The sequence below is a fragment of the Eleutherodactylus coqui genome, chromosome 5 (genome assembly GCF_035609145.1).
Source record: "Eleutherodactylus coqui strain aEleCoq1 chromosome 5, aEleCoq1.hap1, whole genome shotgun sequence".
In the NCBI taxonomy this organism is placed as follows: domain Eukaryota; kingdom Metazoa; phylum Chordata; class Amphibia; order Anura; family Eleutherodactylidae; genus Eleutherodactylus; species Eleutherodactylus coqui.
The window spans coordinates 205994428-206019714 of record NC_089841.1 but is presented as its reverse complement, the minus strand read 5'-3'; the positions used below and the strand labels follow the sequence as shown (position 1 = coordinate 206019714).

The following is a 25287-nucleotide window of genomic DNA, read 5'->3' as shown; positions in this document are numbered from 1 at the left end:
TGTGGATGGGAGTGAGCTGGGACCAATAAATGTGAGGTCACTGGCCTGAAAAGGGGCGGCAACACTCACCCAAGTGCTGCTTCAGTCAGCTTCAAGTCAAGCTTGAGATATAAGCCCTAGCTACATGAAATTAAAAAAAAAACAAAAAAAAAACATCACCTACTAGTCTCTGGCGCATTCTGTCTCCGGCTCCCTAGCACTGTACTTCTGCATTTCTCCTGGCTGGGGATTTAAAAATGCCTGCCTCCTGGAAGCACTGCCTCTGACTGCCTGAGTGCAGGGACCAATCACAGTCATTCAATCATTGAATGGCTGTGATTGGTCCCTGCGCTCAGCAAGTCAGAGGCAGCGCTTCCAGGAGGCAGGCATTTTTTAAAATCCCCGGCCAGAAAAAAATGATAGAAGAGTGCTGGGGAGAATATGCGCGGGAGCCCCAACAGCTCTGCTAGGTGATGTATTAACCCCAGCAGCTAGGGGTTATTTTCAAGGAATGTCTTATATTTCAAGTCCTTCCCTGAAGATCCCTGCGGGGGCTGCCTTCATCCCATTGAAAGCAATGGGGTTGCAGCAGAACCAGTCCCATTGAAAGCAATGGAATAGCATCACGCTTCTCTGCCTCAGATGTAACAGGGGATTCTTTCATCCCCGCTGCAGTCCCCTCATCAATGAACATTGTGACAGTGTTGTCACAGTGTTCAGTGATAAGGGGACTCCTCGCGGGGATTAAGGGAACCCTCGGGGAGTCCCCACAGGGACTAAGGGGTAAAAAGCAGGACAATTAAAAGGTGCTTCTGGCCAGAAGCACTTTTTAACCCCTTAAGGACACGACCTATTTTGGGCTTAAGGACGCAAAGATTTTTGGCGGATTTTCTTCTCTATTTTTCAAAAGCCATAACTTTTTTATTTTTACGTTGATGCGGCCGTATAAGGCCTTGTTTTTTGCGTGGCGAACTGTTTTTATATGCGCCATTTTTGGGTACATTGACTATATTGTAAAACTTTTATTATATTTTTTTATTATAGCAGGGAGAGAAAACGCATCAATTCTGCCATAGATTTTTTTTTTACAGCGTTAATCAACGTTAATCATGCACCCCCTTTGCACTATTTGTAATGAGAGGAGGCGGAACGGGGGTGGGGCTAAGTTCCGGGAATTAGGCCCACCCCTGTCCCACCTCTCCTCATTGAAAATAGTGCAGGGAGGTGGATAGGAGGCAGAGAAGGGGCGGGAGCTCAGAGCACTGCTGCCGGCTCTTCCAGCCTCCTCCCCCTGCTGAGACAGACACCGTATATCGTCTGGGCGTGAATACCCAGCCGATATACGGTCGTCTCAATGCACCCTAAATGACACAATCCATTTTTTATGCATGACGGTACGGTTACAGTGATACCAAAATGCTTACCTTTTTTTAGGTTTTTTCACTTTTCTGCAATAAAAACCTTTTTGGAATTCTTTTTTCTAAAACGCTGCATTCAAAGTCCTGTAACTTTTTTATTTTTCTATCTACGGAGCTCTAGGATGACTTATTTTTTGCGCGACGAGCTGTAGATTTAATTGGTACTATTTTGGGGTACATACGTTTTTTTAAATCACTTTTATTGCGGTTTTAGGGAGGCAAAATGCTAAAAATTAGCATTTTGCCTCAGTTTTTTTAAACACTTTTTCCCCTGCACAGTCAAAAGCATGTGCAGTTTATTTTACGCTTCGTTACGGACGCGACAATACCAAATATGTGGGGGTTAAATTTTTTTTTTACTTTTTTTATGCTAATATGAGAAAAGGCATAAAAAAAAGTTTTTTTTTACATTTTTCTTTTTTATTCATTTTTCTTTTTTTTCTTTAAATGTATTTATTTATTTTTTTTTTCACAATTTCTGTCCCTCTGGGGCACTTACAGTATAGCACTGATGATCGCTGTGATAAGGCATGGCAGGGCTGCTGCCCTGCCATGCCTTATCGGTTATACAGTGATCACAGGTTATGGCAATACAATACAGTGTCTGGCGTCCTGTTGCCATAGCAACCAGCCGGGCTCTCTGCGATTATATCGCGAGAGCCCAGTGACATCACAGAGGGAGCGCGCTCCCTCTGTGAACCCCTCCCATGCCGCGATCTACATGGATCGTGGCAGGGAAGGGGTCAACAGCAGGGTCGCATCTCCGATGCATCCCCGCTGTTACAGCGGAGGCTGGCTATGACTGACAGCCGCCTCCCGCTGCGGGATAGCGCAAGATCATAAGTGATCTCGCGCTATCCCCAGGACGTAAGTTTACGCCCTGTTCCGGGAAGTACCCCACTGCCACGATGTAAACTTACGCCCTGGAGTGGGAAGGGGTTAAATGCCCTGCTGTAAGCAGTGAGGAAGCTATTCTGTGCGCAGGAGTTTCCATTAACTGCTGCTCCCATAGGAGTCAATGGAAACTCCTGCAAAACACGCATCTATGTCCTATCTTTTTTAGGTGCGTGCCGTTTTGCACTGCTAATTCCGCGCATATGAACGCTTCTATAGAAATACATTGGTTCTTTTAGAAGTGTGCGCTATGAGTGAGCAAAACACGCTCGTGTGAACGAGACCCAAGGAGAAAATATAGCGTTTCTGCTCCACATTTCCCATTGATACGCAGAATATTCATGTAAATAGATGATGTCCTAAAATCCAGACGTTTGCAACAAAGTATTTGGGAATAGTTTTTCTAAGCCACACAGGTCATCTAAAAGGGCTTCATTACAGTTGGGCATTAGCTGGAGGGAAATCCAAATGTTGGCCACCAGATCCAATTTAGTTTCACATACAGTGATAGAAACAGTATCTTCGGCTAAAGAGCCCTTACAATATTTACTACAGAGCGATTGCTTTCCTCACTATTATCTTATCATTGCATCAACATTCATCTTTCTATTGTGTGGCAACAACTTCCACAGCCCATGCCTGGTAATAGCCTATAAAACAGATATAGCCAACAAGTCCAGGTCCTACTTGATGTTGATCCAGGTGTTTTAAACAAGCAGGTTTTAATTTATGAGACTGTTTTAGAAGAGAAAGACGATTCATCAATCAGATGACCGCATTGAGTATTATCAAGGAATCAATGTACTGGCAGGACAATAATTTGTCTCTGTCATATCTGAAAGCACTTAGTCACCATGAGGATGTACAGAGGCAAAAGGCAATGTTATAGAATGCAAAGTGTAGGATAAATCAGGACATGCCTGGACCTTGTGGCGAAAATAAGCAGCTATGGCAACATTCCCATAAAAAACATAGGACTGTGTAGTAGTCAATAAAGGAAAATGTATCAAATTCTACAAATCACCATAAAAGGCTTTGTCTGATGAATTGACAAGTAAACTTATCATATTAAACCTCATGCTGTGCTGTTTAAATCCTATTGTCTTCAAATCAGCAATATGTTAGCACTAAAAACTACGGGAGGACCTCTACTGGATGGAAGAGATTACACAGCAGTGTAAGAATCTATTCCAACTTTGTATCACAATATCAGAAAGGGAGACTTTGTAACAATGATGACATTTCCTGTAGAACTCCACCAATAAATCCTCAAGTTTCAGGATAAACATTCCTGGAGGTGGAGGGGTGTATGGTAGTTATTCTTCTCTGCAGTCCCTCCGATCCAGTGGTTCCCGGTCATGTTTTCAGCCATCTAATATGGCCAACACAATCTTCAAACTACCTAATCTTTTACAATGCATTGGTAGTGTTAGACTATCAATGAACTATACTTGTTTTGCGATTGGCCAGAGCTGCTCTTGTGATCAGCACTGGCCAATAAGAGAGCAGTGCACATTACGCAGGCAATTAGAAAATTGCTGCAGCCATCTTTGACAGCCGAAAACCAGGCCCAAAATTAGCAAATCATAAGGGCAACAGAAAAGAACAACTACAGGTAATATACTCCCTGCTCATAGTAACATAATATGCTAGCCTGAAAAAAAAACAAATGTCCATCCAGTTCAGCCTGTTTTCATCCCCCTTGTTGATCTAGAGCAGCAGTTCCCAAACTGTGCTCCGCAAAGCCCTTGGAGCTCCATGAGCGACAGTCAGAGGCTCTGACGGAGGGTCTCTGTGGTGGCGAACCTGTGGCACATGTGCCGACGGCTGCTCACCACTGTAGTGATTACTGGCTGGGGTGCCGCAGCTTCTCACCGGTAATCACGCAGCGACGCTGACCGCGGTGCACAGTCTAATGTCAAAGTGTGCAACCGGGATTCTCCTCTCCTGAGTCCTCCTCTCAGTCTTAGTTCCGCAGCAGAGGACAAGGGAGGAAACATTCCAGGCTCACACACACTGATGTCAGTGTGTACCCAGGATCAGCGCCGAGAAGAGGAGGAGCAGTGCTGACTACAAGGGGGAGGTAAATATATGGGTTTGGGGGGCTATTACTATGGCTACTATGGGGTTAATATTACTACTTAGGCGACTGTGGGGGTGGGGTGGGGTCACTTACTACTGGGGCCACTGTGGGGGGTCGCTATTACTAATGGGGCCACTGAGGGGGAACTCCATTACTACCAGGGACACCAATAAAGGGGGTCACCTTTACTACATGGGGTGGATTTGCTGTGAAATTTACAGTAGCTGTAGCAACAAAGTGGATGAGATTTTGAAAATCTCATCCACACATGAAAACCTGCACAAAACCTGTGTGGATATTGATATGTGGTGCGGGATTTAATTCCACAGCATGGTAATTTTAAATATAATGAATATCAACTGCCCATCCGGTGCTTCACCGTTCCTCCCCGTTTCTTTTTTTAAACTGCCCAGTCCTTTTTATAACGACAGAGGTAAAAATCATGTCGTGATAAGCCACACCCCTAACCCCTCCCTTGACTACACATTCTGTCCCGCTCCGGGGCTCCATGAGAAAGTTTTGCTTCAAAGAGGTCTCAATTGCTGAAAAAGTTTCAAAACCACTGATCTAGAGGAAGGCAAGAAAAAAAACAATGAGGCAGAGGCCAATTTACCCCATTTTAGGGGAAAAATTCTTTCCTGACTGCATAATGGCAGTCAGAATAATCCCTGGATCAAGATTTGAAAAGTTCCTGACTCAAAGCCTGGCATTCAGAAGCTTCTCGAATCAACAACCCTTCTGATTATTTAACGTCTACATCCTGTAATGTCGTAGTTCTTTAAAAAGAAATCTAGTCCCCTCTTAAACTCCTCTATGGATTTTGCCATCACCACATCCTCAGGCAGAGAGTTCCACAGTCTCACCGCTCTTACAGTAAAGAACCCCCTTGTGTGTTGGTCATGAAACCTTCTTTCCTCCAAACATAGAGGATGCCCTCTTGTTACAGGTATGCTCCTCATGCCACTGGGCAGAACTTCGTCCCAAAACTGGTGGGTCACTTTAACAAATTGTGGCTACCAAATGCACCAGAAATGTAACAAAAATGCACATATTCACTTTGAGATTCAGGGGTCTGGTAGAGCTACATCTTCCCAACTTTTCAGTACAGGTAGCTGGTGCTTAAGAGGGCATTATGCCTAGGAAAGTCATTTCCTCTTGGTCTCCTAGATTTGATTGATCAAAAACATCTCCTAGACTACGAAGGTCCTTTGAACTTTCTATCTGAGATGTAAAATATTCCATATCGATAAGTCACAAATATACTAGAAGTACATATTAAAAGATGGTGTTATTTGCCAATGCCATGTTTTATGAAAGAGACCTGTAGTCTCATTGCTGAGTTGTCAAGGCAGATTGTTTTATTCAACATGCCAATATATGGAAGAGTGAGGTGGTTACCAGATTACTAGGTGACAATGCTAACATTTTATAGTATAGTATAAACCCCCTCCATGTCTTAACTTATGACAGTTGTACTTTTACTCTATAGTCACTTAGAAACTGAATAAGGGTACGTTCAGACGTAGCACATTTTCCACAGCTGAAAAAATATACAAAGAAAACAGTTATAAGAACCACCATTGGTGCGGGTTTTGAGGTGGATCAACAGCAGATTTCACCCTTTCAATTAAATGGGTGAAATCTGCTGTGGATCCACATCAAAAACTGCAACCATATATCTACACTAATGGAACAGATTTTGACATGGCTTTGATCTGGATTTTTAAGTGCAGAAAATCTACACCATTTTCCGCTATGTGTGAACATACAAGGAAGCAGAAAAGAAAGAAGGCAATCAAGGCAACAGTCTTCCCATTTAGAGATCAAGTGTTTTACTTTAGCATGACTAGAACCCCAAACTAGGGATAAAGGCCCATTTCGACAACGATTATCGCTCAAAATGCACTCAAGGGCAATCTTTTGAGAGATAATCATTGTGTGTATTTACATGGTAAGATAATCGCTCAAAATTCGCCAGTTTGAGTGACAGTTTTGAGTGTTCACTTTGCATAAGCTCTTAAGTAGCTAATTAGCTACTTAAGAGCTTCTTAGTGTGTAAATGAAGGCTCCCGCTGTTTGCAGAAGACAGCTGGTGTGCTGTCTTCTGTATACAACTGCTGTGTTCTCGGAGCGATCAGATGAGCGCTCCAAGTGGGATATGCAGAACACAGCTGGAGCGCTCTGAATGGGGTATACAGAAGACAACTGGAGCGCTGTCTTCTGCATACTCCTGCTGTGTTCTTCAAGCGGGGTACCAGCTGAAACAATAGTATCAGTGGTATCTCGCTGAGAACTCAGCTCGCGGTCCTGATAAGACTCATTGTTAACAAAAACTGCACGATGGCTGCACATTTAGACACAACGATTATCGCTCACCAGACTGCTTTTGAGCGATAATCGTTGTGTCTAAATGGCAATTAAGCCGATGTGCCAGGACAAAAGTACATGGCAGTGAACTTACATTTTGGCTGCAGGCCTGTCAGGGGTCTTCAAATAGTATCCTTTCCCCATTTACCTTATGAAGACCCATACAAACAACACAATGGCACTGCCCATAAATCATATTAGTAGCATGCTTTAAATACCCAAATGCATCCTCATGTTAGCGGTCAATGACTTGGAAAGTGGGAAAGTATGTTTCATTATACAATAAGATAATTAGCTCTTGTGACAATATGCTCTGCAACTGCCTTGTTTCTCTTGACTCCTTTCCCCGACCCTACAAAATGGGATTATCCCATCAGGTATATGGACATCATAGAGGGCAGAACACTGCTTGGGATTCCCCTCTATGAAATATAGCAGCTCTCGCTCTGGACAACTTGCGTCGTCTGTGTATAATTCATCTGAAATACATATATGGTTGCATCTGCTTCCAGTGAATTCCCCTTTGCTGTGGGTCTCTGGAGCCAGTTCCGAAACAATTAGGTAAAGGGTTTATCTATGATGAGACAGCTCTCTTAAAAGCTAAAAAAGGGTATGTTTACATGGGGCAGAAATGCTGTGGAATGTATGCAATGGAAATTCCTCTGCACATGCCACATCAAAAACAGACTCAAAATCAGTTGCGTACCCACAGCTGATTTCAGAAGATACAGCGCTCACCTCCGAAGTCTTCGGCTGTCAGCGCTTCCTTCACTGGGCACCTGGCAGTCTGTACTGAGCGCAGCACCGCTGGTCACTTCCACATCACCTGACCAGCGGTACTAGCGCCCAGTACAAAATTCCCAATTTTTTTTTTTAAAGGAACTTTATTTAGCCAGAAGTTGATTAACCAACATATAAACATAGGCAGCTGACACCACAGGTGTCAGATTCAGCGGACAGTACATTGCATGATAAAACAGGATAAGAATAGGCGTTACCTGTATATACACGTTCCTTTCTTCTTGATACATAGTGCCTGGCTAGAGTTTTTTTTTTTTTTTTTTAAACTTTAACTTTATCAATTATTACTAAACATCAATTTAACCTTGAAATGAATTAGTAATCAACCAGGAAAAGAGAAAAAGGAGAAAAGAAATCAAGGAAATTTAAAAGGATTCCCCCCCAACCCTCTGGCGCAACTCTTTTAAGGAAAATTGTGAAAACAGAAAAAAGGTTCTAAGAATAGGGTCTTAACTTGGGGAACAAGTTGAGCAGATGTCCTTTATTGTGTCCTTTCCTCTCCCTCACTCCCTCACTCCCTCTCTATCACCTAGCTTCGATCTCACGACGCCGTTGCAGAGCAACTCACCCAACCACCCCAAATCTTATCAAATTTTTCAGGGCATCCCCTGGCCATGTACGTATGTCAGTTTGTACATCGGGATTTCGGCGTTGACCACCCGAACCCATGCATTCCTGGTCGGCCTCCCAGGGTGCTTCCAGTTAAATGACTTTTTTGGCATAGAAAAGTAGCAACTTGTACAGTATACGTGTTGCTGCGGCCACCGGCAGGTCTCCAACAAGCCCAAATAGGCACGTTCCAGGATGCATGATCCTCGGTGCCCCCAGATGCGTTTCTATGAAGACAAGCACGTCTCTTCAGTAGTCCTGCAGGACTGCACACTCCCAGAACACATGCAGGACCGTCCCATCCGCAGCCCCATAGTGCACAATTTAGAAGGAGTATAATATATACGGTGTAGGAACTTAACTTGGATGAGTTTGTCTCTCGCGCTAACCAAGGGGGGACCAGATCCACCTAGTATATCCTCATCCTCCCCTTCGGTCAGGTCAGGGATATCCCCCTCCCATCTCTGCACGGCCCTCTCTCCCAGCGGGGCCAGATGTTGCGCTATATGGGCGTAGAAGCTCGACAGCGGTTTGACAAGATTGCACATCTGCGCCAGGCCCTCCAGCCGTGTCATGGATAGTGAGATAGACAGACCTCCAAACTGAGCCCTGGCCGCGTCTCGCAGCTGGTAATATCTAAAGTAGGAGTTTTCAGGCAGGCCATGGGCTATTCGTAGCTGTAGAAAGGTGCAGAGCGTACCCTCGCTGACTATGTCCGAGAGGACATTGACGCCCCAACGCCTCCAGAAGGCAGACTCTGGGAAGCGCTGGAAGTGTGGCAGTTTGGGGTTATTCCAGAGAGGAGTGTGTGGGGATCGCGCAGTCTCCCCCTTAGGCCTCATGTCCACGGGGAAAATCAGATCCGCTGCAGATTCTCCATGTAGAATCTGCAGCGGGTCCCTCCTGCCCCGCGGACATGAGCGCTGAAAATAACAATAAATAAGAATAAACTTACCTCCCATCCGCTCCGTTTCTTCTCTTCGCTGCGGCGTCATCTTCTCTGCGTCGCGGCCGGATCTTCTTTCTTCGGCTCGGCGGATGTGCAGGATGACGTCGGTGACATGCCCCGCGCATGCGCCGGCCCGAAGCAAAATGATCCGGCCGCGACGGAGAGAAGATGGCGCCGCGGAGAAGAGAAGAACCGGAGCGTGTGAGTAAACTCTGATTTTTGTCTCCCGCGGATCCGGACGGCTTCCATAGGCTTCAATAGAAGCCCGCGGGAGCCGTCCCCGCGGGAGACCCGCATGAAAATGGAGCATGGTCCGGATTTTTTCATGCTCCATTTTTTTTTAAATTCCTTTTATTGACCATCCGCGGGTATTTATCTACCCCGCGGGTGGTCAATGCATCCCTATGGGGTGCGGATCCGCGGGCAGAAGAAGAGTTAAAATCCGCTGCGGATTTTAATTCTTATTTTGCCCGTGGACATGAGCCCTGAGTGGACAGTCTTGTGACCCGATGCCAGATTTCCAATGCTACCAGCATGGGAGTGGGCAGGGGAGCAGTCGAAGATGAGGGGCCGCTCAGCAGCAGCCCCCGTAGGTTCTGAGCAGGGTCCATCATTCTCCGCTCCAGACTCACTGCTGGGTTGTAGTCTGACGAGGATAGCCACCACCCCGCATACACGAGCTGGCTAGCGAGATAGTAGTAATAGAAGTGTGGTAGGGCCAACCTCCCCCGCTCGACGGGAGGCACAGAGTCTCCAATCTGATCCTGGGTGTGGTGCCCCTCCACAGTATACGTAACACAACAAAATTCCCAATTTAATATATTTTGTGAGTGCATTAAATTACTAAAACCTCACATTACAATCCATATCATAAGAAAATTCAGTAAAAGCAAATTAATGTAACTTATACAAAATTCTACAAATAAGAGGTGACAGCATAGGTAATAAAAAATATACTTCTATACACAGATATGTATATAAACAGAGGGCACTATGCAAACAGCACTGAAATCCAAGGAGAGGTCATTGGAAAGTCCATGGAATAAAGGAACAGGACGCAGATAAGTAATAAGTAAATCAGCTGAACCGTGTTCCAAAGGATACAGGGGAAACAGACATCACGTCATATTCTCTCACTATACAGATAGATGAGGAATGATGAGAATGCCCTCTAGTGGGAATTTACAAAACTACATGTTGACATTAAAGGAGATGTCTCGAGGAAGCAGTTAATTTTTTTTTTTGCCCAGTCCCCCCCATTAAACATACATTACAAAGCCCCCCTGTAAATGACATTTCTAGCTGGTTCGTACTTACCGTTCCAGCGTTTCAGCAAGTTATAAAAGTTTCCTCAAGATGGCCGCCGGCTCTTTCCCAGTCGCTCGCTGCAGCCCGACGTGCGCGCTCCCGAGACGCCGCCAGCTGTGTCTCCATGGCAACCGGACGCATCGCAGCCGCCGACCAGACGCCCCGCAGCCGCCGACCAGACAGCAGGTAACCGGCGCTAGCCCCCGGCTCCCCAGCGCTAGCTCCCCCGGCGCAGCGACAGCCCCCCCCCATCGCAGCGACAGCCCCCCCGGCCTAGCGCTAGCTCCCCCGGCGCAGCGACAGCCCCCCCGGCCTAGCGCTAGCTCCCCCGGCCTAGCGCTAGCTCCCCCGGCCTAGCGACAGCCCCCCCGGCCTAGCGCTAGCTCCCCCGGCCTAGCGCTAGCTCCCCCGGCGCAGCGACAGCCCCCCCGGCCTAGCGACAGCCCCCCCCCATCGCAGCGACAGCCCCCCCGGCCTAGCGACAGCCCCCCCCATCGCAGCGACAGCCCCCCCGGCCTAGCGCTAGCTCCCCCGGCGCAGCGACAGCCCCCCCGGCCTAGCGACAGCCCCCCCGGCCTAGCGACAGCCCCCCCCATCGCAGCGACAGCCCCCCCCGGCGCAGCGACAGCCCCCCCGGCCTAGCGACAGCCCCCCCCATCGCAGCGACAGCCCCCCCGGCCTAGCGCTAGCTCCCCCGGCGCAGCGACAGCCCCTCCGGCCTAGCGACAGCTCCCCCGGCGCAGCGACAGCCCCCCCGGCCTAGCGACAGCCCCCCCCCATCGCAGCGACAGCCCCCCCGGCCTAGCGACAGCCCCCCCCATCGCAGCGACAGCCCCCCCGGCGCAGCGGCAGCCCCCCCGGCGCAGCCCGGCGCAGCGGCAGCCCCCCCCGACCCATCACTTACCTGGGAGGCTTCTCGGGGCTGCTGGGCTGGGCTGGGCTGGTCTTCTCCGCTGGGCAGCTCCAGTTTCTGCACCTTCCTCTAACAGAGGATGGTACAGAATGGCCGCTTCAGCGCGCTCCCGAGCAGTGACAGCTCGTCTGCGCATGCGCAGAAGAGCTGTAGCGGGGAGCACACTGAAGCGGCTCGTGCTGAATGGAGAAGACCGGACTGCGCAAGCGCGTCTAAAAAAGCAAGCTGCCGGCGAATTTAGACGGAACCATGGAGACGAGGACGCTAGCAACGGAGCAGGTAAGTGGAATAACTTCTGTATGGCTCATATTTAATGCACGATGTATATTACAAAGTGCATTAATATGGCCATACGGAAGTGTATAACCCCACTTGGTTTCGCGAGACCACCCCTTTAACTTTTAGGATGTATCACATGAATAATATACTCAATATGGATTTAAGAAATGTAAATAGAGACACTTGGAGGTGAAAAAAGCATAAAAATTTTAAAATTCAAAGCTAGATAACCTCTGATTTACAAATCTGTGCTCCTATGAGGGATTCTATTCAGTGGTTTGACTAATTCTGAGACTGAAGTAGTCATTAAAAGTGGCATTTTGTGTTCAATATGGAAAACCAACCTGTTATATTAGTTATGTTGAGCTATTTAAATTGTTCTTGTTTTTTGTTTTGCAAACAGCTGAAAGTTTGTCAATTTGGCAAATATACCTAATCTGCACTGGGGGCGGAATCAGTTTGATTACAACTTTACCTATTAAACTCTTGACTGGATCAAGTGGTGCCGCCATGCTCCAACCCTCCCGATGCAAACCGCAGCAACCCTGCTTACTCCACAAACGGGTTTACCTTCGGCGGTGCTCTATGAGGGGCTGCTGATAAGTCTTTGGCTTTGTGTTCTTTTTTTGTTTCTATGGTAACGAATGTTACATCACATGAAAGCCTTATGTGTCTAATATATGTTTTCAACATTTTGTGTTTGTAGCTTATGGCAACAGTGATCTAGGCACGCGGGAAAACAAAATGGTGGAGTCTAAGGCAATAGTCACAGCCAATGGGAGCAGAGGCGTGATAAAATTATTGTTTCTGCAAGGAAAGTCCGTGAAGGATATTCATGGTGATATGTCGCAGACATTGGGGGATCAATGCCCTTCATATTCTACAGTTAAAGGGGTTGTCCCGCGCCGAAACGGGTTTTTTTTTTTCAATAGCCCCCCGTTCGGTGCGAGACAAACCCGATGCATGTGTTGAAAAAAAAAAACGGATAGTACTTACCCGAATCCCCGCGCTCCGGTGACTTCTTACTTACCTTGTGAAGATGGCCGCCGGGATCTTCACCCTCGGTGGACCGCAGGTCTTCTGTGCGGTCCATTGCCGATTCCAGCCTCCTGATTGGCTGGAATCGGCACACGTGACGGGGCGGAGCTACGAGGAGCAGCTCTCCAGCACGAGCAGCCCCATTCAACACGGAGAAGACCGGACTGCGCAAGCGCGTCTAATCGGGCGATTAGACGCTGAAAATTAGACGGCACCATGGAGACGGGGACGCCAGCAACGGAACAGGTAAGTGAATAACTTCTGTATGGCTCATAATTAATGCACAATGTACATTACAAAGTGCATTAATATGGCTATACAGAAGTGTATACCCCAACTTTGTTTCGCGGGACAACCCCTTTAAGAACTGGGTTGTCAAATTTAAAAGGGCCACTGCAGCACCAATGGTGAGGAACATCCTGGATGACCAAGAGAGGTTGTTGTTCCAGAGATAGTCAATGCTGTGCACAACCTCATACTGGAGAATCGGCCAATTTCAGCTAAAGGAATAGCAGACATCATGGGGATTTCTTGTGAACGTGTTTGTGTCATTATCCATAAAGAAGCTATCTGCAAAGTGGGTCCCCAAATGTTTGACCACAGATCAGAACAGCATGCGAGTGGAAACATCTCGGTCCATTTGTCAGAGTTTCCGGACTGATAAGAACTTCCTGGATCGACTGGTCACTATGGATGAGACCTGGATTTATTTGTATGACCCTGAAACCAAGGAGCAGTCAAAAGAGTGGAGGCCCAGTGGTTCTTCTCGCCCAAAGAAGGTCAGTGTTCAAAAATCAGCCACTAAAGTGATGGCGTCTGTGTTCTGGGATAAGGAGGGCGTGCTGCTAGTGGACTACCTTCAAAATGGTTCCACCATCAATGCGAGATATTACATTGAACGTTTGGACCAATTGAAGGCAGCTCTGAACGCCAAAAGGTGCGGCAAGCTGTCCAAAGGAATCTTGTTCCTGCAAGACAACGCCTCTGCTAACACTGCACAAGTGACCACGGCAAAACTGGTGGAGCTAGGCTTCCAGCTGGTTGACCACCCACCTTATTCACCAGATCTAGCTCCCTCCGACTATCATCTGTTTCCAAACCTGAAGAAACACCTCAAGGGTACCAAATTTCACACCATTTCTGATGCCATGGCTGCTACGGATGACTGGTTTGAGGCACAACCGAAAACCTTCTTTTTGCAAGGCTTACAGAACTTGGAATACCGATGTAAGAAATGTGTTGGCATCAGTGGAAGAAATGTAAAGTTTCATCTTCCCATCTTGTTTCTTTCTGGGTAAAGCCAAAGACTTATCAGCAGCCTCTCGTAGATGTGCAGAACGCATGTGGAGAAAATCACAGACGTATGTAGATTTCATCAGCTACAAATTCATGCTCAGATTATACAACCTTGCCCCTTACCGTGCCAAACAAGACTACTTCACCCCTCTCATCTACTCACTATACAAAACCCCCAAAAGACTCTGACACTTTTCACTCCCCCTATGACAGATCTCAGTGCTGAAGATCTGGCGCCCTATTTCAAAGAGGAAATAGAAAAAATCTGGCAGTGAACAACTTCTCAGCTTTGATCCCCTTCTCTCCCACATCTGCTCTAATTCACGCTAAGCATTTGACCCATAAGAAGTCGTCTCCAGACTCCTCTCTTCTTCTCGCCCTACTACCTGCATTAGTGACCCTATTAACTCTCACCTCCTCAAGTCTCTCTTCCCGGCTGTCATCGGTCACCTCACAACAATATTCAACCTGCTCTCCTGACTGAAACATGCTGCCAGATCCCCATTACTAAGGAAACCATCTCTTGACTCATCCTGTGCTGCCATCTACTGACCAATCTCTAATCTGCCTTTCTTATCCAGACTCTTGTGACATCTGGTCTACTCTCGCCTGATAAACTATCTCTCAGATAACTCTCTTCTTGATCCCTTCTTGGTCCTGTCCACGGATGATGATTCGCCGGCGATAAATCACCGATGAATCACGCTGTTGGAAGCTTTCCATAGCGTTGCTATGGAAAGCGCAGCGCCAACGTCCACGAGCGGAGAATCATGGCGATTTTCCACTTGCGGGATTTAAATTGCGGCATGCCGCGATTACCGCAGAGACGTGACAGCTCTCCCCCTCGGCGGAATATCGCTAGCGATATTCTGCCTCGGCCGTGGACAGGGGGCCTTACAGTCTGTTTTTCACTCTCTATATCCTACAGAAACAGCTTTTACTAAAGTGTCAAATGATCTCCTGACAGCTAAAGGGAATGGTGACCACTCTGCTGATTCTTCTGGTTCTCTCTGTGGCGTTTGACACTGTAAATCAACTACTCCTCAATATGCTCCGCGCTATTGGCCTTAAGGATACTTCACTTGCCTGGTTTTCAGCCTACCTCTGTGATCGCTCGTTCAGTGTCTCATTTGCCAGCTCTATTGCTTTCCCTTGCTGCTGGAGTTCTTCAGGGTTCAGTCCTTGGCCCGCTCTTCTTTTCTATCTCCACAGTTCCCATTGGACAAACTAACAGTAGATTGGCTTTCGATACCATCTCTACGCTGACGACACTGAATTATATACTTCTACCTCTATCATCATACCCTTAATACTAAAAAACGCCTGTGATTGTCTGTCCGCTATCTTTGACAATATGCTGTGTCTCTATCTAAAACTGAACCACTCAAAAACTGAACTTCTTAGGTTTCTATTGACCAACCTAAACCAGATATCTCCATCTCAGTCTTTGGTGCCACCATAACTCCTCGGCAGCATGCCTGATATCATGAGGTCACATTTGATTCTGACCATTCCTTCACTCCCAATATTCAGTCACTTGCTCGCTCACGTTACCTGCACCTGAGAAACATCTCTGAATCCACCCTATCCGGGAGACCTCAAAAACTCTTATTGTCGGCCTTATCCACTCTCAGTTTGATTACTGCAACTCACTACTGATCAAGTTTCTCCTCAAATTCTCCCCTCTTCAATCCACCCTGAATGCAGCAGCCAAGCTTATCTTCTTGACAAGCCGCTACACTGATGCCTTCACCCTGTACCAGTCACTCTATTGGCTGCCTGTCAAATACAAAATACAATCTAAACTCATCACTCTCATTCATAAACCTCTCCACAGCGCTATATTTCCTCCCTCAACTCTACCACCCTACCAATGCCCACCACTCTGCTTGTGACCTTAGACCAAATTCCTTTTTAATTCAAACCTCCTACTCCCATCACCAAGCTTTTTCCAGAGCTGCACCAGTTCTCTGGAACGCACTATCCCAGATAATCTGATCAATTCTGAAGACTCACAGTTTTAAGAATGCCCTAAAAACACATTTATTTATTTTTTTAGGGAGGGCTACCATATTCCCTAATCTAACCTGCTTTTACATTGCCCTTTGGAAATCTGACCCCTTTTCTGCCACAACAAACCCCACTGCACTTCTAATCTACTTATTCACAAAAACAACTGGTGATCGACTCACACAGCTTTATGTATTTATGTATATATGCATAGTACCCTCTGTGTACACTTCCATATAGTCTGTAAGCTCTTGCGAGCAGGGCCCCCACCATCATTGGAAACCCCTTAATGCTATAGGACATAAAGTTCCATCCAGCTGCATCGGGGTAATTATGAAGAGAGATTTCTCGGCCCACCTGCAACAACTCCTATAAGCCGTGTGGCTCATCAGAGCGGTTAACCTTTTAAATGCTGCCATCAATTCTGCCAGTGGCATTTAAATCTCCCAGCCGATGTTCCAGGGTCCCGTACGGCCTCCGTGATGAGATCGCGGGTTGCCGTGTGGATGTCATTGCAGCCAGGAGTCTTTTGAAAGGCCCCAGGGCTGTCATAGTATGGGAGCATCATGCTACAGGAGCATTAAAAAAAAAAAAAAAGTTAAAATCAGTTTTAAAAAGTTTTACTATTAAAAAAAAATAAAAAGGTAATAAAAGTTAAAAAAAACAAAACCTTTTGCTATATTTATAATAAAAGAATCTAAATATTAAAACAAAAATACATATATTTAGCATCACTGTGGCTGTAAAAGTCCAATCTATCCAGCGGGGCACGAGGCGGGGCTGCCACTTTTCCCCGCTCCTCTTCATTTCAGCCTTAGAACCACTAGGCCTAAAAATCCGTAATAATCCTGACATTAGAGGAATTGAAATTGCTAGGGTCCACCACAAAATTAGCATGTTTGCAGATGACATACTTGCTATAATATCATCCCCCCACACTACAATTCCGAATCTCATGGGGGAGCTGTCCAGGTTCGGGTCAATCTCTGGTTTGAAAAGGGATCCTTAAAAGGGACATGTCATCACTTTTAAGCCCCATAAAGTACATTATAAGACTCGAAAGATGAAGGAAGGGAAGGGTCTAGGGAGTTGGGTTTCGTACATTTACTTGGTACCCTGTTCCAGTGCCGTGTCCCCATGAAGTTGTTACACACAGCAGGACTATTTTCGAAAAGCTCTCTAAGTGCGCTCTTCCAAAGAGATAAATGGCCATGCGCAAGAGCTGTCTAAGGAGAGTCATGGTGTGTACATGTGCCAACTTCATGGGGACACAGTGCTGGAATGGGGTACCCAGTTTGCATGAAACCAACTCCTTGGACTTCCATTCCCTCACCTTTGAGCACCATAATAGTTTATGGGGCTCAAAAGTGATGAAAGGTTGCCTTTAATGGGAAAAGAAAGGGGGGAAAAAATCAAATTAGTGAGGTTAAACATATAGATAGAAGTAAGTTTTTAACACACTAATGGTATTGGACCCTCCAGCTATTCAACAGCATTACCGAATGCGGAGAGCAATAGAGAGGTCATTCTTCACCTAATATAGAGTGTGGATTTGTGAACACAGCAGGTAATATTCAGAAGTTGTAAAGTCTAATGGAGTCCAGCTGTGCCAGGAGTCTAGACTGGTTACACTAGTAATCTAATACATATGAAACATTCATTCTATGTTATTAATGTAGTAGGGTTATCATTAGTCTCCATTATTATAGAGAAGAAGTAGATGAAGGATTGCCATACCTTGTACTTCCCCTGGTCACAGCCACACAGCGTGCTCTCCATTGTGTAGCTCCTCTGGACACCCAGTTCTCTCCATACCACGACTCGAGCAGTAGACTCTTTGGATTTTTCCACTACAAAACTACAGCTGCTCATGGAAAATGCTGGTGCGATCTGGCTCAGGACTTTGGGAAGAGTCTGCTTGCAAACAGAAGTTGTAGACAAAAGTTGTAAGACAAAGTGTAATTCTGGGTTTAAGACCTGCTGCTCTTAAATCAGGGTATTGCAGTGATTTTCTATAATCAGTACTGGATGTAATTCCAGTAGATCCTGCGAATACTTAGACTTAAATTTAGTGCAAGAGTTGTACTAATTAAAAAGTTTATATTGGCACACATTTTGTATGTTCTCACTATTTTAATCCCATTGCACAAGAAAACCTCACAAGGTGTTAGCCAGGTCCAGCCTTTGAAGTACTGGCCTTGGCTAGTCCAGCATCAATGACCATGGCTCACTTACAGTTCCTCAGATTGCCTGATTATCCCATTCTAATGTGGATTCATAGTGAAAGTGATCTATGGAAAACTTTCTCAATTGGGTTTATGCTTCACTCCGGGGGTCACATGTCTAATTCCCATAAGGGAAACTCCAATAGTGAAAGAGCAGATGTCCCTAACAAAGGGGCCGTTCAGTGGATAACTTGGTTATTTTTCTTTTGTTTTTCTGCTCTCCTGCAGGGGTTGGTAGATATTTTACTGTTTGTTGTGTTTTTTGAAATTCATTGAGCTCAAATAAAAATAATTAAACAAACAAAATTAAGAAAATCCGAGTATCTTTGGAAATAATTTGCTCTATAGTTTTTGCTCAAATTGTGACGTCTTTCGATTTTGCCATCTACATACAGTATTACTATGCTCGATATCATTGGAAGCTTAGTTGGCACGAAACAAGCAAATGTTAATAAGCTTTCTACAAGGCGCTGCACTCTGGTAACTGGAATTCAGCAGAATTTTGATGTATCCTTAGGCAATAATGGAGAAGACAACATGTAGCTTCCGGACACTCTCACACATGCGCTTTGTACCGCTGCGTTTTGAACACTGAGGTAATCGTGGTATAGTGCTCCCAATGATTTCAATGGGGCCTCACAGAAAGACGCTACACTGCGGTGCTGTCTGATCTATTGTGCTGCAATTAACAGAACTAATCAACCATCAGAACGAAACTCGCTATCATAGGTAATAACCTGTGTCTGCAAACAGTGGTAAAAGCAGCAACAATAGGAAATATATACCGATTATATATGTATACACACACACACACACACACACACACACACACACACACACACACACCGTTTCTCCGAAAAAAAGACACTGTCATATTAATTTTTGCCCCAAAAGAGGCACAGTGTCTTATTTTCAGGGGGGGCCTTATACTCACCTGCTCCACGATGTCCCGATGCCTCGCGATAGTCTCCGGCAAGCTGCAGTATCCTCCACGCTGACATAACGAGCGCTGTGATTGGATCGAGCGCCAACTAATCACAGCCACCGCTCGCTGAGCCAATCACAGCCATTCAGGGATGTCATTCACTGAATAGCTGTGAATGATCGAGCGCCGACTGTAATTGGCTGGCACTCGATCCAATCACAGTGCTAACTTTGCTGGAGGTGGGATATTCAAAGCCCCGTCACCAGAAAGAAACTGAAATGTCAGCGCGGAGAAGACTGCGGCTTGTCACAGCACTGTCAGAGACCATCGCGAGGCATCGGGACGCCAAAAACAGGAGTAGGGCTGATTATAGTGTTACAGTTTTGTCATCAAAAAATGGTTTCTAATCCTTTGACGCAATGTCCACGTGTGGCTCTGATTTGCGGAATTCGCAAATCAAAAAATCAATCCGCCCATAGGGAAACATGGGTATCCGCACATGAATTAAAGCATGTGGGTTTGTTTTGTGGACCGATGCTCCATTTTAGTGTGGTTCCCGCACAGACTGCTTCCATTGAATTCAATGGAAGCCGTCCAATCCGCGGCCCGTCTGCAATTGAATTGCAGACAGGCTACGGATTTTGCACGAAAACTGGAATAAAAAAAAATCCACTGTGCATGTGCGGCGGTACTCCAGCGGGTGCTTCCGTACACATCCTCAGTGAAGAAAACAGAAGGTATTGACAAGCACGCAGAAGGCCTGGATGGGTAAGCGGTGTCCTCGGCCGCGGGCAGGGTTGGATTCTGTTGCCCGTTCTCGCATGTTGAATCCAATCCGCCCATGGACATGAGGCCTAAGTCTCTGCACCTAAATTTAAATTGGTAGTTATATATGTAGTAATTTCCCCTCTCCAGATACAAACCCTAATCCATAATCACATATTTCTAAACCTAAAGATCCAAGTATATATTAGATTATAAAAATGTGTTGCACTTACCCTGTAACCACCATCTTCATCTATATCACATGAAGCAGCGCTGGAATTTGTGTGCCATACTGTTTCTTTAATACTGCAGCCGTACATGAACACATTTTTCTTGCGGGAATGTCCATGGTAATCACAGTAAACCTAAACAGAATATAAAAAGTAAATCTAAAAAATCTAGTGCAAGGGAAAAAAAGAAGTTGCGTGTAGCAACCAAAAGGCCTCTGAAAAATGAGAGCTAGAATTTGATTGACTGTTGAGGGCAACTTGGTAAATTCTATTAATAATGGTGTACGGTTGGCTCATTCTGTTCAAGCACTGTAATAACAAACTAGAAACTAGTCAGCTCTTTGCTCCATGGAAAAGCAGTGTAGTGCATTGCATTCCTTAACATACCGTGTTTCCCCGAAAATGAGACAGGGTCTTAAATTAATTTTTGCTCCAAAATATTTCTTTTTTACATGTATATCTGCCTGGACACCATTTAAAAATCATGCTAGGGCTTATTTACGGGGTAGATCTTATTTTCAGGTAAACAGGATAGTTCCCCCTTTATTAGGAAATAAGATAAAGGCTACCGAATGCCAAGTGCTCATCGCCACTGAAAAGTGATGCAAAAAACTTAATGTCTTGACTTTGAAGTCACACCAACTTGAACAATCGACTGGCACTTATTTAGTCAGTATAAATGCTGGGGGTTTTTTTGTTCAAATTGAGTGTTGGTCAATAAAACAGTTCTGCATGCAGATACATAATATCAACATGGTATATAACAAGTAGAGATGAGCGAGTACGCTCGGATAAGTCAGTTACTCAAGCAAGCATCGCTCTTCTCGAGTAACCGCATTCTTGTCCGAGCAAACTCGAGGGGGCGGCTGGGGTGAGCGGGGTAGAGAGATCTCTCTCACTCTCTCCCCTGCTACCCCCACCGCCTCCTCGAGCCTGCTCGGACAAGAATGCAGTAACTCGAGAAGAGCGATGCTTGCTTGAGTAACTGACTTATCCGAGCGTGCTCGCTCATCTCTAACAACAAGTCAACCACAACAATACCACATAATATATATTCGGAAGGTATTCAATATTCCTTAACACCAGTGACATTATTGGCTGCTTTATCCTCGGTATGATTAGCAATACACTTTTTGCCTTCTGCTTGAGGGTTACATACCAGAGGAACACGTTTGAAAGATGCCAAATACTGCAGGAGGCCTTTGGTGTGGTAAATTGTAGGATGTAAATCTGCATTGGGGTTCTGCCACTGCCTGTTGAGATCTTCTCCACTTAAAGAACAACGATGGCTAGGAAGAAAAGGTAGTGAGATCCTTCAACATTGGATTTTTTACACACTGCATGAAAAAAAAAAAACCTTTGCATCACTTCCATATACATTCACTACCGTATATTAATACCTGCCACTTACTTTCCATTGATAACACCATCTGGGTTAAGCATAGGAACAATTTTAAAAATGTAGGATTCCCGGAGGTTCTGGGCAGTGGGACTGTTCCCCATAAGAAATTCCAGTGTCCCTTTCATAACCCAGCTTGCATTGGTCTCTCCCGGGTGAACCCTGGATGTCAAGAAGATGTAGGGGCGGTTTCCTGTGACGAAAAATATGCAAAAGTATTATTATTTTAAATAAATCTCTGTCCCTTATTATGTACCAATTGTTTACCATATTAACAATTTAACCAGTTTAGAACCAGGCATAGTAAATATACGGCTCCTGGTCCCGGGCTTAAAGCCCCGCTGTATGTAAAATGACGGCGAATTTTTAAGCCTCCTGCCCCTGCAATCAATCAGAGAGAGGACGGGTTGTCAGCTGTTAGTCACAGCTGATAACTCGGAGGAGAAGGCAGAAGGGGGTTTTAGCACTTTCTTTCTTCTCCTTCCCCTAGTACACAGCGCTCAATGAGCACTGTGTACTGAAAAGTGAAAGTGGAAGTGTAACTTTAACTACGCGATTGCCAGGATTCCCTACTATAGCAGAGCTGCAGGGTCGTACTAGACCCTGATCAGCTCTGCCAGTGACTGATGTCACTACAGGGGTCATTTTCCCCTGTAACTAGGGCTCCTATGGATGTCACAGCTACAGTGGGAAAGTGTCAAAAAAAAACAAAACATGTGAATGCCCCCCAGAGGTCTTATATGACATCATGTGGAACATAGATCGTAAAAAAACATAATTACATATATAAGTAAATAAAAATGACAGAATAAAATAATATATACATAAGAAAGAAAATAACCCAAAACCGACACCAACTAAAACCATCGCTATAAGCGCCCTGTAATCTAAAATCATGCATATTATATATTGAAACGTCCGAAACAAAATGAGGAACCCGTTCCCATACTTTATTTTAGCGTAAATATACTAAATTTAAAAAAATAAAATAGAAATGTAAAAAAAAAAATCATTTTTTTAGCTTTTTACCTCCAATAAAACTATTAAAAAAAAAACTGAAAAACCGTCAGTGAAAAAGATAGTTAAAAAATAGCCCTATATGTCACAAAAAAACTGCAGCAAAAATAATTTTGATAGCGAAAAGAAAAAAAAAATAGGGCAGTAAAACCGCCACATGGGTAAAATCCCTAAAAAGTGCCTGGCCCTTAAGAGGTTAAAAGGTTTTAATAGCAACATTTATACCAAACAGTAACATTAATTCCATCTATTAACAGTAACAACTAATGTCTTTGTAATGAAAAATTAAAGGAAGTATCCATTTCACAAGGGTCTGTTTGTTTCCAGTATTAGAGGAGGTTAGAAAGACATGGTTAGACCCCAGACATGAAAACAGACAGTTTGTGCAGATATGCTGTGTGAATATCCCCTCATTCTTATATCAAGAATACACTTTCAGTTGAAGAAACATGGTAACTAGAGATGAGCGAGCATACTCGCTAACGGCAATTACTTGATCGAGCTTTGCCCTTAGCGAGTACTTGCCCGCTCGGGAGCAAAGATTCGGCTGCCGGCGGCGGGTGGGGAGCGGCAGGGGAGAGCGGGGAGGAACAGAGGGGAGATCTCTCTCTCCCTCTCTCCACCCCCCTCCCCCCTGCTCACCGCCGCAACTCACCTCTCACCCGCACCAGCAGCCGAACCTTTTCTTCCGAGCGGGAAGATACTCGCTGAGGACAATGCTCGCTCGAGTAATTGTCCTTAGCGAGTATGCTCGCTCATCTCTAATGGTAACATAATATTTTAGGCTGAAAAAAGACTTGTGTCCATCCAGTTCAGACTACTCTCCTGCAATGTTGATCCAGAAGAAGGTAAAAAACCTTAATGGAGGTAGAAGCCAATTTACCTAACTTTGGGGGAACAAAATTCCTTCCCAACTCCAAAGACTGGAAATCAGAATAACTCCCTGGGTCAACAGATTCCCTCCTCCTGCCTGACAGCATTGTCTTAATCTCAAAACTCAGTCATTCTGCTGTAGGAATCTAATAAACATTCAACTTTAATGTAAGGAAACTCTCACTAGAGTGATAGAATGCATTACCAGCTAAGTCTACCTGTAACTGTAGAGAATATTCTTCATGGCTCAAAGAGGAGATCTTGAATGATTGACAAATAATGGATTTTAAAAAAAATTTCAACTCACGAAACTGATAGACATGCTCATAGTAATTGGACTCCGGCATAGCAGTTATGGTGACTACTGGGCATCCATTTCCAGCTAGCGTTTCACATAATACTTCATGGCGAAAATAGATCTGCTGGGGATTATGCAGAGACTCCAGTTTTTGAAGATGCATCTTGGGAAAAACAAAACATTATATTTTTATCTATATATCGACAACTGTAAGTCAGGTATTTCTTACATTACATTTATTTATAGAAGGCCTTCACATCTGCATCAGAGATTTCGCTAAGGGACGCCATTGTAGATTCGGACAAGTTTACCAGGAAAAAAAAAAAAAAAAATAGTACAGCATGCAACTCTATTTTCTCCGTTAAAATTATGGACCCCAATATAGCCAATGGGGTCTCTTGGGTGCCCTTGGTGTCTCCTACATATGACAGATCCAGCACTACAATTACTTTCATTGCTCTGCTAATAGAATATAGCAGAACAACAGAAGTTGTAACGGCGTGCTTACTAGTGTTTTCACAAACTAATCGTGAATTGCTAAAGTGAGTGTGAGAGAATAAAGGCCCATTTACACCCAATGATTCTCGCTCAAAATTTGCTCACAGCCGTCTTTTGAGCAAGAATTGTTGGGTCTAAGTGCATGGACATTGTGCAATTTTCGTTAAAGTTCGATACGTTTTATCAGGACCGCGTGTGGAGTTCTCAGCGGGATACCGCGGATACTATTGTTTTAGCCGGTATCCCGCTTGGAGAACACAGCAGAAGTATGCAGAAGACAAGCGGTTTGGAGCGCTCAGCTGAGTGCTCCATGAACACAGCAGGAGTATGCAGAAGACAGCGCTCCAGCTGTGTTCTGCATTGCCCGCTCAGAGCGCTCAACTGTATACCAGCTGAGCGCTCCGTGAACATAGCAGGAGTATGCAGAAGACAGCACTCCAGCTATCTTCTGCATACCCCTCTCGGAGCGCTCAGCTGTATACCAGCTGAGCACTCCGAGAAGACAACAGCTGTATGCAGAAGATAGCGGTCCAGCTTCTCTTCTGCATACAGCGTGAGCAAAGTGAACACTCAAAACGGTCACTCAAACTGCTGTTTGAGAAAATTTTGAGCGATCATCGTGCCGTGTAAATCCACACAACGATTATCGCTCAAACGATATCTTTTGAGCGATAATCGTTGTGTTTAAATGGGCCTTTAGTGTGTGTTTTTCTTTCCTATTAATGTTGTTTGCACTGTTACTTTGCAGTGCTAGGGTCCTAGGTTCAAATCCCATCAAGGGTAACATCTATAAGGACTTTGAAAAATTCCACTCATACATTACCCTTAGTCATATTTGAACCCACTACTCCAGCACTGCAAAGCAGCACCACAAACAACTGAGCTAACACACTTGTCTGACTCTTGCTAGAGCAGGAGATGAACAACAGCAAGAAAAAACACAAAGAGAACATAAAAACTCCAGCCAGATCTTGCCCTAGGTCAGTTTTGAAAATAGAACTGTAGTGCTGCAAAGTAGAAGTGCTAAGAACTGAGTCACCATGCTTGGCTTTCCTTTTTTGGATGCAGAGATGGAAAAACACAAAGTGAGAAGTCCATACGGATGTTGTCCTT

General features: G+C 45.1%; 1 protein-coding gene across 1 annotated transcript in view; it reads right to left on the bottom strand.

The window, feature by feature from the left end:
* AGTPBP1 (ATP/GTP binding carboxypeptidase 1) overlaps nt 1-25287 on the bottom strand; it is a 134981-nt gene that overhangs the window by 31266 nt on the left and 78428 nt on the right. Inside the window, exons 20-24 of the mRNA XM_066604106.1 lie at nt 23686-23839; nt 21501-21681; nt 21249-21378; nt 20093-20224; nt 17682-17858 (exon numbers count right to left, since the gene is read on the bottom strand). Coding sequence (XP_066460203.1) covers nt 17682-17858; nt 20093-20224; nt 21249-21378; nt 21501-21681; nt 23686-23839 — 774 coding nt within the window. The remainder of the gene's footprint in view (nt 1-17681; nt 17859-20092; nt 20225-21248; nt 21379-21500; nt 21682-23685; nt 23840-25287) is intronic.